This window comes from Gymnogyps californianus, chromosome 7 (assembly GCF_018139145.2).
Source record: "Gymnogyps californianus isolate 813 chromosome 7, ASM1813914v2, whole genome shotgun sequence".
Lineage (NCBI taxonomy): Eukaryota > Metazoa > Chordata > Aves > Accipitriformes > Cathartidae > Gymnogyps > Gymnogyps californianus.
In genome coordinates this window covers 20213486-20230220 of record NC_059477.1, presented here as the reverse complement: position 1 = coordinate 20230220, position 16735 = coordinate 20213486, and the positions used below count along the sequence as shown (strand labels likewise).

Genomic DNA, 16735 nt, shown 5'->3' with positions numbered 1-16735 from the left:
GTCAGAGCCAACGGTTTTCTCAGCCAGCCTGCCATTTTTCTCAATTCACCTGCCTTCCAGTCCTCCCACCCCGCACTCCCATCAATCTTGCACTGTATCCTCACCTATCCCAGTCATGCCCAGCACAACCATAAGAATGGCCCTTGGGAGCATGATAGTTCCAGAGAGCGTCTTTAGCTTTGTGTTGCAATAAAGTAAGAGAACATAAACAACTGGTTATCATCTCAACTTTGTAGCTTCTTAAACAATCATCTGATCATGTGACAACCATACAACTGACCATCAAGACTATGTTGGACCTAAATTTTAGAATCTGTTTCCTCTTTTGTTTTCTCCCCTATGCACGACTCTGCCACCTTCTGCTTTGCTTCTCCTTTTCACCTAATGCTAAAATCTTTGCAGATGTTTAAACTGGAATGAAACTAGAGTATTTGTAACCAAATGAAAAAGAATCCCAGATATGAAAGTTTAAAGTAGAATTATTAGTCAATGATAAACAGTGAAAAAGCAAGACCCAAACTAAAACTTCTCAGACTTTAAATTCCCAAGAGAGGGAAAGACATCCAGAGAGGTCAAAACATATGAGCTGTCATCCTAGGTCAGGCAGTAGCACATACCATCCCAGCAAGGCTTTCACACATACCAGCAGGCAGCAATATTTGAGGGGAAGTTTCCGTGGCAAGCATTTGAACCAACCATGGATGCAGCAGCATGGCAACCAAGGAAAAGATTCTCAGGTAAGCAAGCCACAAACTCAAGGCCATCTACATTAAAACCAAACACCAGCAGGCAAAACACAAAGCACTGGTGTCGGATGATCGTAGGCAGAATAAATCACAGTGTCAAAGCCTAAGCTGAAAGACTGCAATCTCCATCAACACACAAAGACGAGATCAGCAGTAATGCCTGCTAGTATTTTGTCATCCAAAAGCAAATATAGCTCTAACCAGAATCCTGGGCCGAGCTGAAAACCTTGTGGACTAGGGACAGCCTGCCCAGTTCATTGACAGGATGGAAGGGAGAACAGGGTTGAGTTTAGTTCTGTCAACTGTCTTCTTCACTTGCTTTCCACATCAAGCAGTTGCCACTTTCATTAGTCTTTTTATTTCCACGCTAATCCTTTCAGTGGCATAAAAGTGGCGTCCACTCAAACACCAGGCTTGGATTCAGATACCAACATAGAATCATAGAATACTTTCAGCTGGAAAGGACCTCTGAAGGTCATCTGGTCCAACCCCTGGGCTTAAAACAGGGCCAACTAGATCGCAGCAAACACAATCACATTTGCTCCAGCTCTTCCCCAAATCCCAGACATGCAATATTCCCTGCATTCCTATGGGAGTTTTGTTGTTGCTGTTCCTTTTAAATCATACTGCTGGTCTCTTGGGGAGCAGCTGCAGCATGCCATTTCAGCCAGGAAAGCAGTGTGCAATAACTGGCTAGCCTAGTATACTGGCTCCAGCCCTGCCAGTTCCTACCAAGTGAATGTCAGTAAAGCATTAACAAAATAACCCCCAAAACACAGCACTGCTATCCTTATACATGCAAGCTCTTCAAATGCTTCTAAAAGGAAATGCCTATTTTAACTTCTACTATCCATTTGTATGGCTTGAGAGTTCTACCAGACACTCAGCAGTCAGAACTGCAGTCCAAGTATAGAAGATACTGGGAAAGGGCTGCCTCCCCATCGCTACATTGCGCACCATCACCCATATACAGACATCAAACTGATTCATCTATACTCCTGGGAAAGGGATGAGCATCACAAACCCCAGGAAGACAATATGTCTGTGTCCATGCATATAGACTTCATTTTCCATATAAGTTACGAGGTACCTACAATTTAACCCTTTTTAGCTCCTCCCTCCTTCTTCCACCCCCCAATAAGATACACTCAGGGGACCAGACAAAGAGTCTTTATTGCACTAAATCCCTTTTGGCATTCTGTTTTTCACAAGGAATATATTTCAGGGACTTTAGTCCCTCCCCTCCCTTTATTAAGGTCATCTTAATTAACTCCAGTGTCTAGTTCAGCTACTGTAGGTATCTCCTCCAATTTATATTTAGTTTCCACCCAAAATATTCTGAATCATTCAAGAGCTATGTTGTAGGAGTGTAAAAATTACCAGAATGCTATAACCTAACCCACAGCAGATATGTAGGAGGGGCCTATCTGCATGTATGAAAAGTAGTGAGTTTATATTCATATTTAGTTTTAACTAAGATTTTGGCTTCTCTTGAATTGCTTCCGCCTTGCCCTGAAAAGCCCCTTATACATAAACATACCAACAGATGAATTTAACAGGAATAAAGAAGTACTATTTCAAAACCGCTTTGCCCATTTTGAACTATCAGGAACCATTTGTCCTGTACTAGCACTCTAGTACCCCATCAGACCTAGCATTGCTCATGCTAAGCAATCAACCCATCCTCAAGATGCACAATTCCAGCTTTAAAATGAGAACAACCTTAAAGTGGATATAGGAAAACAAGCTATCATTTAAGCATCATTCATTTCTCAATACATATGTTTATGCAAGAGACAGATCCAACATTTCACTTCTCAGCACCGAATGCATCTGGCATTATGAAACAAATCTTAGAGGTATCAGGCACTTAACATCTAGAAAGATTTTTAAAAACGTACTACTTAAGAAAATAAACAGGTTCAGCAGAAAGGACACTTGAAAGGGGGTCAGAATCTTAATATAATTTCGAGCTCTGTCATTAGTCTACAACCTGCTGCGTGACCTCAGACAACTATTTTGCTTCAGCCTCCCTTTACGTAAAGTAAGCTGAAATGTACAGATGAAAAGTATTTTAAAGTTTAGCACTCGAGTATTTAGTAAACTTAACATTATCATTAACATTTTGACATTTGTTAAAAGCTTGCCAAAGCCACTCGTCCACCAGTACAGTGCTTTGCAGTTTTTCTTCCTATTTGCAGGATCCTAAAAACATACAAGGCTGTTGTACAGCAAGTTTAAAAAACAAGACTTGCTTTAAGAGAAAAAAAAGAAAAAGAGCCTTTTTTTGCTTGTTTTAAAACTTTTTTGGTTAAAAAAAAAAATTAGAGGTAATATATGTGATTTCCCAAGGACTAAGGCCAAAAAAGACTTCATCACGTCATTTTAAAAGATATTTTGGAACTCCCTTTTAATATACTGATATATTTAGTTACCAGTTATTTAGCAATGCACCATCTCTTTCAACTTTATGAGCATATGTCAACAAGAGAGTTTAGCTAGACCAATTAAGGAACATGCGAGTCTCCATTAGGCTTTTGTTATGGAGATTGTTAAACTAGATTCAACAAAAATACATTTCTAGTCTGCAAGATCCATCTCATCACACAAGGTCCCAAGGTCATCAAGGCTCCTTTCAGAGCTGACAGCGCATGAGAGATAAGGACAGAAATTCGGTTTGCAATACGAGGGACTGCATGATAACTGCACCTAGAAAAAACAGCGTCGATACAGGAAGCAGCTTTCCACCACCGCGTTCGCTTCTAAACAGCCATTTTACTTCTAACTACATCCTTCCCTACAGCCAGCCTTCATTTTGTGTTCCTGCCTGGGTGCGCGGTTCCAGGCTGACAGCTAAGGAGAGGATACCGGGGGTGCGCTCAGGTGGAGGTGAGATGCCTCCCAGCCTCGCCGGGTGCCGAGCGAGCCGCTCCGGTGCCAGGGCCGGGGGAGGGAGGTTTCCCGCCTCCCCCCGTTTTTGAAAGTAAATGAAGGCGCCGCTCCCAATGGCGGGGGAGGGGGGAGCTAGGCTCCCTCCTCCTCCCGGGAGCCCGGCTCCTCCTGGAGAGGCAGGGGAGCCCGGGGACCCCTCTCCTGGCAGGTCGGCCCTGCTATCGTCCCTCCCCCCGGGCGGGCAGTGCCGTGTGTCCCGTCCCTCCCCCCGGGCGGGCGGGCTGGCTGGCTGTGCTGTCTCTCCCCCCGGCAGGCCGTGCGAGAGCGGCGGGGCGGGCACTCACCGCTCCGGCAGAGTGAGAGGCAGCGGCGGCGGCGGCGGCCTCATCCTCCTCCGGCGACGGCGGGCCGATCTTGCTGCAGGTGGCCGCCAGCAGAGCGAGCGGTGACGGCTGAGCGTCCTACCCACAAGGGGCGGGTTCAGGGAGAGAAAGTGGGTGGCGGTTAGTGCGGGACAGCGACCGGGCTCCTCGCAGACGCGCACACAGGAAGCGGCGGCGGCGGCACCGGCTCCCGCACCCGCTCACAACGTGTCACCCGGGGGAGGGGGGGAAGGGGCCCGGCCGGGCCTGCGCTTACCTGGGGGGCGGCCGCCCCGGCGGAGGCCGAGGCGGCGCCGTTGCCGTGCTGGAGATACTCGCTGTGGCTGCTGCTGTCCACGTCTAAGGCAGCCATTTCCTCTTGTTTCACGGGCTTCTCGGGAGCTGCGGGCACAGCGGGGAGGGGGAGGGGAGAGTCACTGACGGGAGCGATCACCCCCCTCCCTCTCCCTCCCTCCCTCCCCCCCCTAACCCCAGCGCTCCCCCCGCCCTCCCGCACGGAGCCCTCCTCCTCCTCCTCCTCCTCCTCCCCGTGCTGCTGCCCCTGCCCCTCTTCTCCCTCCTCCCCCTGCTCCTCCTGCTGCTGCTCTCAGTGCCGCTCTCGCCTCGCTCGCACACGGACGCTCCGGGGCCGGAGCGGGGAAGCGCAGGGCCGGAGCAGGAGCAGGGAGCCCCGCGGGGCGGCTCGGTCGGTGCGTACGTACCGGTCATGGTGTGAGTGCGAGCGGCCGGCTGGCTGGCTGGCTGGGCGGGAGGCAGGCAGGCAGGCAGGCTGGCTGGCTCGCACACAGGCCCTGCTGGCTGGGGCTAGGCGGCTGCCGCCGGGGACATGCTTATTGTGCTCACGGGCTGAAGCGGCGGCGGCGGCCCGAGCCTACTCCGGGGTTTTTTTTCCTATTTTGATTGACGGTGCGGGAAAGCCGAAAGGTGGGGCTTGCAGCGGGAGAGGGGGCCCGGCCGACACCGCCGCCCGCCCGCCCGCCTGCCAGCCCGGAACTCCCGCCTACGCCCGGGCGCGCGCGCTCATTGGCTGCGCCTCGCCGCCGCCGCCGCTCGCACTGGCCGCCCGGCCTGCCAGTCACCCGCCAGGGGCGGGGGGGGCGCCCCATGCCGAGGCGGCTTCCTGTTTGCCAGGGCTTGTGCGAGGAACAATGAGCGGGACCCGCCGAGAGCCCGCGGCCTGCTCCGGCCCGGGCCCGCGCGGCCCCCGTGCCGCGGGGAGGCGGCCCCGCCGCCGCGCTCTCCCGCCGCCGCGCCGGGGGGGGGACGCGGCCCGCGGGGCCTGGCCGCCCGCCCGCGCCGCAGGGGTCAGCGCAGAGGCACAGCTGCGCGGCGGCGGCGGCGGCGCTCTCCCCCTCCCCGTTCCCCCCCGCCGCGCAGGCGGCGCGGTGCGCGTGTGCCCGGGAGGCGCCGGGCTGGGGCCGCGCTCGTTTGAAATCTCCCCGGCGGGGGTGTCACTCACGGCTGGCGACAGCCGCGGCTCCGGGGCGGCGGCCGAGCTGCGCCCTGCCGGCAGCCAGCGCCCCCGCCGCCGCGCTTTGTCCCTGCCGGCGCTAAGATGTCGGCGCGCCGTCCCCAGGGGAGCCGGCCGCCCGGGCAGGCCCTGCCTGGCGGCGGCCCCGCGCCGCCGCCCGGTGCCGGAGCCCGCAGGGCAGGCCGCCCCCTCCTGCGGGACGGGGGAATCCGGCTCAGCGCCGGCCTCTGGCCGGTGGCATCGCGGCCCCGGCAGCCACACCTCAATGGCCGACCCGGCGGGCCGTTGCATAAGCTTTCTGGCCGTCGCGGGCTCGCACCTGGCTGACCCGGGCGGGCTGAATCTAAAAAGCTCCTTTACCTCTTCTGTAAAATAAAACCCGTCGAGGATAAGGCCGCGAGTAAGATTTTAACGCGTCACATCCTTCCAGCAGGAGTGTCGATGGTAACAACGTGCTCTGCTCTGAGCTAGGGAGCCAAGCCTTAGCGCAAATCGAGCGTTTGTGCCGGCAGATTTTATTTTAGTCATGTTAAGGGGAATTAGTAAGATTTCCCTCAGCGTCAGTTCGCTGCTCTGTCCCTCGTGTTATGCAACACAAAGGAAGCTGGGAGCTCGGATTGCTAAACTAAGGCAGGAAATATGTTTAAAGCATTATATAAGTATATGATGAGATAGAAATGGTTATTAGTGGGGCCTGTTTCTCTGTTACACCATGTAGCTTGTGAAGGGTTTGTGTAAAGGGGAACAACTTTAGCTTGGCCTTTCCTCGCGTCCAAATGCACGTGCAGGGTGATAGGACAGTGCATAGGCTGAGGCAGTGATTTTGACCTTTAGTTTGTGAACTCCCCTGATGAATGAATTTTTCTTAGTTACCTTTCGTGTGGTGTTCCAGGAAGTCTGTGAATGAGGCTGAAAAGCATTGGACTGAAGAACTCAAACCTACTTTCCGGTTACAATATTTAATGTAATTATCACTGAGAATTACCTAGGAGATACAGTGAGCATAGTCTCATATGTCCATAGTTGTGCTGAGTATTTGAAGTCACAGGCTACCCAGATAAACCCATGGAGATGTTAGTAACTAGGAAACCCAGAAATATGGTAAGGATTTTCAACAGCCTCTCTGAGCAGAGAATAAACAGTGCTTTTTAATCAGTCCAGCACTATGACCTTGCAGTAACTGCCCAGGCTTAGCCTAGAAACTATTACAGAACACGAAAAAACACACTGAGAAAATGTGAATTTAATATCAGGAAATTGTGATGGAGGAAGACTGCAGTGTCTTCCCTGTCAGTGGAAGATTGCTCTTACTGTGTGATGTGTAGTCTTATTTTAAGCCCATTTGCTTTTGCCGGTATGTTGAGAGTGCCTTCAGGTGACTTTTAATAGTAAGTTGTAAATTAATCCCAAAGCTGTTTGTCACAATTCATTTTTTCCAGGGTAGTTTAAAAAAAAAAAAAACCCCACTTCTGATTTCAAAATGTCTATATTTGCTTACATGGTCTCTTGTGATTGTTGGCAAGTTAAATAACATAGCCATAAAGGAGAGGAAGCTTTTTTTGCAATTCATGTTTTTTATTTTAATAACAGAACACTCTGAGAAGCAAAAGTTGTAACTAGGAACAGAAGTCACGTTTATTTTGACATAATATAATAATGTCAGAAATAATTTTTAGCCAGTAAAAGCTAAAATGCACAACCTTTAAAAATGAGTCAGTATATACACATAAGCAAATTTTAGGAGAAAATGAAAATGCAAGATTACATGATCCACAATACTACTGTAATATCTAAAAAAAAGTCTTCTACAGCTGGTATAAAATCTGCAATTTGTTCTGCAATATCAGAAGTTGTTAGTGAAATGTATGATAGCGTGTCATCCTGGAGCCAGAACTATTACAAATGACTTTGGACTTCCGATAACCTAGGAAGTGGTTCATTTAAAGATTGATGTGTAAGAGAAATAATTCCTGTTCATATGCTGGGAAGGTGGGAATTATATTAGAAAACTGGCCCTTGCTAATTAGCAGGGTATTGCCAAACATTATCAGTGGCATTTTGCTTTAGGAAGATTATGTTGTCTAGGACTTAAACTAAATATGCAAGTTGGTCTTTCTTCTACAATTGGATGTATGTTGAGAGCTCTGTGACTTCAGTGAGATGTCAATAGAGTAGTTTACCTGTATGGATCTGATTGCAGGCTTGGGATGTAACTGCAGTGCTTTAACATGGAAGGATTGAAATATCAATAATGGGATTGGGTTTATATATTAAAGAGTCTTTCAGTGCAGTAAAACTCGGATGTATATAGGCTTCACAACACTAGTTGAGGACCAACTGTTTCTAGTCAAGTACCTAAAATTAGAGGGACACTGTGAGGGTAATATTAAATGTAGATAAAAAACAAGCAAAACATAATAGAATATTAATAGACTATTAAAAAATAAGATAAATTACAAGAAAGTTGCAAAAAAGGTATGCTGTTATGAAAAAGAGGTGTAAAGGAGAGACTTAGTCAGAAATGTTAAACAGAAACTGATTGGTAATAAAAATAAAGTGGTTACTTACCTTCCCAGTGGAGATGAAGAACACATGAGAAACAAAAAAAATTCAAGGAAAAAAGGAAATGAGAAAAGACATTATTTGTAGCTTTTTGCTTATCAATATGTTAGCATCAAGACGTTCACTAGAAAAATCCTGGATATATTGGGGAGATCACTGTATCCGTACTGGATGGAAGTTCTGTTAGGTGGTGGTCTTCCTGCTGAGTTAGCATTGTGCTGATATCCCCACAGAGGTTGAGCTCCATGCCCAATTAGAGGAGCCATTGTTTCCTCTTTCTTGAGATTACCCACCAGATGTACTGTATCAGTATGTGATCTAAATAAACTAACCATGACCAGTTTATTATTAAAGAGCCTTGCCTCTTTAAGCCCTTGCCTCCTGCTTCTAGGCTGCCTGTGGTAAACTGCAGGTCCTGGGATGAATTCTCAGTCCATTTGCTGAGAATGGTGTGTTGTCATTTGAGCTCCGCAGATACAGAGAAAGCCACACTGGTCTTTACGTAATGAGAATACCTCCACCAGATACCAAAATGCAGCTGTTTCAGAACTGAGATGCAGCCTTTGCGGTAAGTAGCAGTAGAGTTCAGGAGAGGAAGTGATGCCTACCAGCTTCTGATGAAACTTCAGGGAAGGTTTTGAAAGATCGAATAAGATGCAGATTGGAAAGAACGCTAAAACTTAACATCTGCCGGTTGTAAGCTCAATGCTGCATTTGGCCACTGTAATTTATATTTCATTGGTTTAAGTCTTGGAGCTCAGTCTCTGTGAGGGTATCCGTTCAATACAAATCCAGAAGGAAGTGCATCACCTAACACAACTTCCATCCAGTACAGTGCCTGCTATACTAGAAATGTCTTTCCTGTCTGTAAACTCCTTTGAAGCTTATGAGTTATGACATATTATTTCTGTCTTTAGTAGTCCCTTCTATTGGTGACCCTGCATTTATTTAAAGGAACGTATTATTTAAGGGTCGTTGGTATGTGGTCCAGTTCAGTTTTCACATCCGTGTTACTCCGTTCCTTTGTAAAGTGGTGTTTTTGCCATGCTGAAGCCTAGAATGCAACTGGACAAGATGGGCAGGAATGCGTTCTGCTGTGGTGTGTCCTGTACCACTGGGAAAGCTGAGACTCGTGTCGCTTTAGTTTGAAAGGCTGGGTTTAAACTGACATTGAAGAATCAGTAGGGATTTGATTCAACAAGCTACTTTAAAATGCAGCCTTTACTGAGGGGACAACAAGCATAATTATCTGTAAATCTCATGCCTGAAAAAGTAACTAGGACACAAAACCCAACAATTCAGAGGAGGTATCCTTTTGAATTTGAGGTACCTTCTTTTACTTTAGTCATCTGTTTAAAATTTCAGTAGAATCTGGAGGGCCATATGTTTTGGTTTCTAAGTGCTAAACATTTACTTGGTACTACAAAAATCAAGATAATTACAAGGTTCTGAATCAGACCTATTAAACTTACTAGAATTCAACTTCATTCTGAATTTCAGCCTTCCTTTCCAATTTGTTTAAGTCTTAGCAAACAGGAAAAAGAATCTAGCTACTAGTCCTAGGCATCACACTCTTAATTTCTGCATCACGTATGGGCCTATTTGCTTAAGAATATTGGGAGATCTTTACATAGGGCCGCAGGCAGGACTGACAGGAGGTTGACTTGTGAGGTTTCTTGAGTCAGCACGTAGTAGTTGGAGGTAGTTGCATGACTTGAATTCATCCCTTTAGAAATCAACAGAGAAATGAGTCCTTGCCTGGTGTAAAATCAGTGAGGCAGCAGCAGTAGTCAGAGAAAGGTGTTGGCTGGCATTGTCTCGTCATCCCCCAGAAAGCACCTCCCTATTCTGAGATGAGTGGCTATAAGAGCACAAATTTTGCAAGGCGGGAGCAGGCTTGAGCAGTAGGTGTGGTCTGACCAGAAGAAGCTGGGCCAACCTGATAGCTCATTGACCTTGCCATAATTTAATCAACTTACTTACACAACTGCCAGAAAACAAACACTGCAAAAATACTGCTCCCCACATCGCAAGCTAAATTGAGTCAAACTAGACACAGTGGGGGACAGGGCTCCATGGGTGGGAGCAGATGAGGAGAGGTAAGACTTCCTTCAGCAGCAGCAAGTAGATTAATTCAGGGTGTCAAGCTTGCTAGACTGCACAAGAACATGCTTTTGGCTATGTTTGTGTAAAGCGCCTGTCAGTAGCCCGGGATTTCTAGCCTCTAGAGGAGCACAAACAGTGCTCGAGAGCATCTGAAATACAAAGGCATTTGTATAGTCTGCTGCACACATGTGATAGTATCCAAGTGTAACCATATAAAAGACAAATAATATTTATTAAAAGTGAAATGGGATTTTAGAAGAGCAATTTTTCTGTTTTAAATGGGAAAGCATTCTAAAAATACTAGTTTCTGCCTGAAACAACTCCATTAAAGAGAGGTCAAAGAGAAATCCGTGGTACCTGGATCCAGCTGTTAGCAGGGGAGACATTTGATTCCACTGATCTGCTCACGTCCAGTGGAAGCTGTTGATGGGATAAAGAAAGGCCTAGCAAACTAATGGACAGCATAGGATTCACAGCAGGAACACGCCAGCTCCAGACACTTTCTGCACTTGACTGGAGGTCTGAGACACGCAACCTAGCCACAGTAAGAGGAAGAACCTGTGAATAAGTAGCCTAACAACCCAGTCTGCACACAAATCTAAAGGCTGTGACTCTTCACCAACACAGATGACAGATCTTCGAAGAATGGGGCCAACAGAAAATCTGTCCAAGGTCTACACATGCCAATGTGTGAGGACAGTCCTCTGGAACATTGTTTCTAGCCTAGTCATTGTATTTATGAATTTTTTTAGGCAATTAGGACAAAATAAGTCATGTTCCCTTTTAGTCAGAAATTCTTCCTCGTTTGTTACAGCTGCAACTCTCCCTGGGTGATATATTTTTGTATATTTTGCAAATTGTCAAATTCCATGGGGACATCTAATATTTGACTGGTAAGCAGGCTCTGTCCTTAATAACAGGTTAGAGAAAACTAACTCTGCTGTTTTTTCTTTCTCGTGTTAAACTATGTGACTAAGACAGGAGAATTTCAGTGTACTCGCACGAGGGGTTTTTTTCCCATTAATTGTATTGTCTTGGTTTTAGTTGTGTATACAAATAAATAAAGAGTATATTAGTTATATCTTCTCTGTAAAATTTGGGTGGTTTTTATTCAATTGGCAGCATATTCCATCGAAGTAAGAACTTTTTTCATCAACAAAATTTGTTTCGTACAAAGAGGAAACAAATTAATCTAATCTCTCTCCCATTTGGAGAGAGGTGGCAGGAAGAAGCGGATAGGTACATAGCTGAAAACTTGCCCTTTAGCAGGTAAATCACTGTAGACAGCTCTTTCATTTCACCTCACTTAAATGAGAAATACATATCTCTTTTTTCAAGCTTCCTAAAAGTTACTGCCTTTGGGCCCCCATCATTACCCTGTTTGTTTATGCTTAATTCCTACCCTTCAAGGTCATCACAACAGATACAATTTAATTCTAGAAATAATTGAAAAAAAATCATAGATCCTTTAGGTAAGGTTAGAAAAATTGTTCAGAGGAAGTAGTCCATAACCATGACTTGCACAATCAGTAATATGGCATCTAAGGATCCTTCTCCGTAGCCCATCACAAAGTTGGAAAGGAAATAAATAGGTACATAGATAAATTCACCTGAAAGAAAAAAAAGTGTCTTGTTACGTACTTCTTGTCTAGCGTAACTCCGTCTTTCTCCCAATTTGGCATTTCACTGATAGAAAAGTAGGCCATTGTGGAAATGAAAGAGACTGGCAAATTATATACATGCACATATGTTTACTGAAAAATCGAAAACTTAATAGCAGGAGTTACGTATTCTGAAAGGAAATATTTTTAGAGGGATGAAGTGACTTATTTTTAGGAATCTTGGTCTGAATTCCCGTTCCCAGAGCAAGAGCAAGCGGGACTCTGGCTCCCCCTAGGAGAAGGCAGCCTGGGGCTACAGTCCGCATCCCCTGCGCTCTCCGGCAAGTCTCGGTTCCAGCGGCCTAAAGGCCGCAGGGTTAAGGTGGTCTGAACAGTGAGGGATCGAGTCAATGTCCATTTCAGGAGATTCGTAAACCTGGATGACAGCTCTAAATTCTTACATATCTTTAGGTGAGGGAGGTTTTTTGTTTCTTAAAAAAAAAAAAAAATCCTTGACAAGATCTTTGAAAGAGGAGTTGTGGGCAGCGACTTCCAGAAGAGGGCTGGGGGCCGTGTATGGCAGGAGGACCTTCCCCAGGAGGTGTCTGATGCAGGAATGACCTGACCTTGCAGCGGTTTTCAGCATTTTGTTTTGGCTGGCACTAGGGGACTGCATGCAGCCCATGCCATCTCTAGACTGGCTGGCTTGGATGCCCCCGAGGTGCCTGATCCACTCTCACTCCCCTGTGAGGAACCCCAGTTGTTGAATAGAGTTCTGGCATGTCCACAGCGGCATATAAAGCCGTTGTGGTTTTTCCTACAAGCATGATTTCATTAAAGTAGACAAAAACATTAAGAGCAACAGAACAAATTAGGTTTGTGCCTTTCTACTTACTAACTTTGAAAGAGGAGATGGAAAGTTCTAGGGTTCATTTCAGGTTTTTCTGTGTCTACGTTGCAGAGAAGTCAAAATTTAAAATTTGGACAAGACCATGGTAACAGATGCATTCACCTTACCTTCCTGCAATACCACAGACAAGTGGAAGTGCATCACAAATACCAAGGAAGAGAAAGCTGAGTGAGATTTGAAATTCCAGTTCTGGTCACAGAAAAAACTGTTTTCAGGGGAAAAAAAGATACTAATTAAAATTTATCTAAGAAATACCTCAGTAAAAGAATCATCACTATTTCAGCTTAAGTCTGAGAGGCACATTTGAGGCTTGAAAATGACAGTAATTAACACACTGATGGTGCTGACATAAAACACCAATAGAAGTTTTTTAACTGCTAGTTAACCTGTGGCTTCTATAGACATCTTCAAAAAATGCACATCTTCATCACCTTTTTTGCAGCTCACTAGTAATCACATAGTTCACACTACTTCTCAGACCATGCTGCAGATCACTCTTGGTCATTTTGACCTGTTTTCATTTCAGAATTACTGCACAGCCTTCCCAATCTAATGACATTTGCAAACATCTGCACTTGCTGCAGGTGTCCTTCCTATTTCTAAAAATTAATTAACGAAAGTTAATTATTTTTTAATGTATTGTTTCTCTCTCTTGTGTCAATTAATATCTGAATTATTGAAGTGGATCATTGCTATTAGTTTGTTTTCACAAAGTTGGAAAACTCAGAAACTCCACTATCATCTTAATTACTTACAAATGAAGGGTAAAATGCCTTCCTTTCTGTGGCAGAACTCCAAAAGATGTAATGGAGACAGGATCTCACGGCAAGCCTATGTTCCCTATGCATTCCTCCAGTCTCAGCAGGATCACTCAGGCACTGGAGGCGAAGCATGCATGCCGTGCATAAGCACGAGTATGCAGTTCCAGGACAAGGATCCCACTACATCTTTTACTTTACAATAGTAGTGCCAGATTTTCAGCAACACATGTTATGTTTAAACAGAGTGGTAACTGAATATTCTGTCTGCTGCATAGAAAAATAAAATTAGTTCATCCTCCTTTTCCTCTCCCAAAGAAAAAGCATTACAATACTTTTTTTCCTAGCCTGGATTCCTACAGAAATTAAAAGGGTTTTGAGATCATTATCTCTTCATATGTATAAAATATCTCTGTGTGTGCGCACGTGTGTGCACACATACGTGCATGTACATACTTGCACGTTGTGCAAGAGAGAGGGAACAAGAACAAACAGTAGCCAATTTTAACCATATCTGACAGAGCAATAAAAGGCTAAAAACGTTACATTCCTATACATTTCATAAAAAGAGGCTGCTAAGTAGAAGAAGAGAGACCCACTGCAGCTTGAGTTAAACCCTTGTTAAACACCAAGAAAGCTGCAAAGATGTAAGATGTTATGAATACCCACCCACAGGAAAAGCTGCAGTCAGAGATTCCAGCTACGTAGACCTAGGAGAATCCAAACGAGATCGCCCAAGGGAAACCAAGCCCCATCAGATGTGTAGCTCACGGGACTACTGGTTTGTGCTGGATTTCTAATCCGTCGCTGTCCAGCTCTGAAGATGACATACTCAATTGTTGCCCTTTGACTTTGGGGAAGAAAAGATGCTTTTTTTCATACAGATTTCTCAAACCTCATGAGCTGAAACCCGAGATGAAAGGAAGGACCAGAATTTGTTCTTAAAGACCCTATGGGATATTCTCACCAGAGTCTCCATGTGCAGCACACTAGACAAAGAGAAAACAGTGTCTTCAGGTTCTCAGACCCTGGAGACTGGAGAAAAACTTCATGCCCTGGCAGCGTGGACTTTGGTCTTGTTTAAGTTAGCAAGAGCCAGTGCTGTTATAAAGCCTTTCATCCCACTTTGTAACCTGCCACATCACTGATGTCCAAGGATCTAGCCGTTCTCAAAAGTTTGGTGAGGGACACACATCTTAGGTCTATTGACTTTCCTGATTTTTCTGTAATACAGGTGTGGTGTCCATGCAGAAGACACAGCTGGAGGAAGGAGTAAATCAGGCTTCTTGGCACTGTTGTCCCTTGCCAGTGCAGTGCAGGGTCCCCGGCTGTGCTGGTCTGCTGGAGACACGCATGCCACGCGTCTTTGGCATCTTGCTTGGATGCCAAAGGAAAACTGAAAGCCAGAGAGGGTCCAAACCGGGTGCTGCATAATGTACCAATAAACACACTGTCTTCAAGACACTTAAGCACTACAGTGCTTGTCTTGGTCACATTTCCTCCCTGTTCATAGCTGGGGTGCATTTGACAAGGTTTGTTTACTTCACCCCAGGGCTGCATGTTCACCACCTATCAGTCACACATCCAGGGACAAACTCTGGTACTCCAACATTCACAATCCCTTCTGGATGAGTGCCTGCCTTTTTATGTCCTAGTCACACTAACTCATCTTTCATCTATACCTCTCTTCTGCACTGTACACTTCAGACCCTCCTTTGCTAGGCACGTTCACATCTCTAAAAATATAATCCAGGAACTTTTTATTCTTCTTCATGTTGTGTAGCAAGGAAACTTGGCGCTCAAGCTCAGCAATCTTGCTCGTAGGTGCTGAGGCAATCAATGCACCTAGGCTGCCTCGGATGCCTGTAGCCATATCTAGCAGTGCTCTGATTCACAGTCCTTCATACTCCACACAAAGGAAGGAGAGATAATGAAAGAATTCAGCAGCCAAATCCTGCTATTCCCCTCTTCTTCCCAAAAAGGTTAACTCCAAGAAAAACAGAAGTGTCCATTCTTGTCACAGGGTGACAAAGGGATGCGTGTAGCATTATTATTATTCTTGCTGCTAAACGTGTGTGAGATTAGCCTGGGATATTTTTAATGAACTTTTTATTTTTTTTAATCTTTTGTTGCTAAGAAAATAATAATGACCTGGCACGGCAATAAGAATCTCCAAGGCTTGGAGCAATAAAATCAAGTTACAGTCTTCTAAACTAGCTACATTTTGCAATTTTATGGGAAAATAAATACCCATTCTCTTCAGTACGTTATACCTGTCAGTCCCTGTTTTTCCTACACTAATCTAAAATAAGTTAAACAAGTAGCCTGTGCTCTGTCATTCATTACTTAAGGATATAGAGAGGAAGTTAGAACACCGTGTTTGTCGAATAAGTAAATATTTAACAAATTGACTTTCATTTTAACAGTCTAAGGCAACAGTATCATGGCAGTACTCTTATCTTTTTTTATCTGACACTCAAGTTAGGCCTTGGAGCCATTTTATTTCCTGGATGAATGATAATTCCTGTAGTAGGATAATTCAACATAAACATCTGCAATAAAACAGGTCAATTAAATCTGCAAGTTAATTCTAGGCCAGAGGGAGAGAGCTGCCTTATTCTTATTTACTGTTCCCTAAGGAGTTAAGGCCCCAGGGCAGTAGGACTCTGCATGGACTAGCAGTTAAACACACACTTGATTTCTGAGTTTCTGGGCCCCAGACCCCCCCAGTTCTGTAATTCATGATAATGCTCCTAGTTAGAAGTGCTGTAGTCAGAAAATGTTTTCTTATTCCCATGATTTTCGGGCAATGAAGGAGGCAGACTGGGAAGCAGGTTTCTAAAGGCCACAGGAAAAAAAAAAAAACCCAACAATTTCAGGGGTTTCCAAATGATCTGTGAAACTTTGTAATCTGCCTCTGGGCTTTCCATGGGGAGAAGAAACTTATTGGTCCAAGTGAGCATAAAGAGCCCCAATTTGGCTTCTGTAAAAAGTGTGAGTTAGATATTACTTTTGTCAAATAGAAATCAATGGGAATTAAAGTATGTTAATGATTTCCCACGGGGGCAGAGAGGCAGCCACTTGCGCATCAAAAATGAGTGGTAGCCAACACGACAGTGAGCTAATGCTCCTTTCTCCCATTTCCTCATCAGTTTGTCTACTGTTTGTCCACATTTGATACGCAGGTCATCAGTATGATGATTATAAGCAGAGAAAAGACTTCACAGAGAACATAACCTGCTGTATCCTGAGCGAAAAGGCCTCAACCTGCCCAGTATCTCGTGTTTAATTCAACTCCCTGTTCCG

At 45.3% G+C, this 16735-nt stretch overlaps 1 protein-coding gene across 1 annotated transcript in view; it reads right to left on the bottom strand.

The window, feature by feature from the left end:
* SP3 (Sp3 transcription factor) overlaps positions 1-5003 on the bottom strand; it is a 36391-nt gene extending 31388 nt beyond the window's left edge. Inside the window, exons 1-3 of the mRNA XM_050899993.1 lie at positions 4723-5003; positions 4278-4402; positions 3983-4099 (exon numbers count right to left, since the gene is read on the bottom strand). Of these exons, the coding sequence (XP_050755950.1) occupies positions 3983-4099; positions 4278-4402; positions 4723-4729 (249 nt within the window). The 5' untranslated portion in view covers positions 4730-5003. The remainder of the gene's footprint in view (positions 1-3982; positions 4100-4277; positions 4403-4722) is intronic.
* Between the last annotated feature and the right edge of the window lie 11732 nt (positions 5004-16735).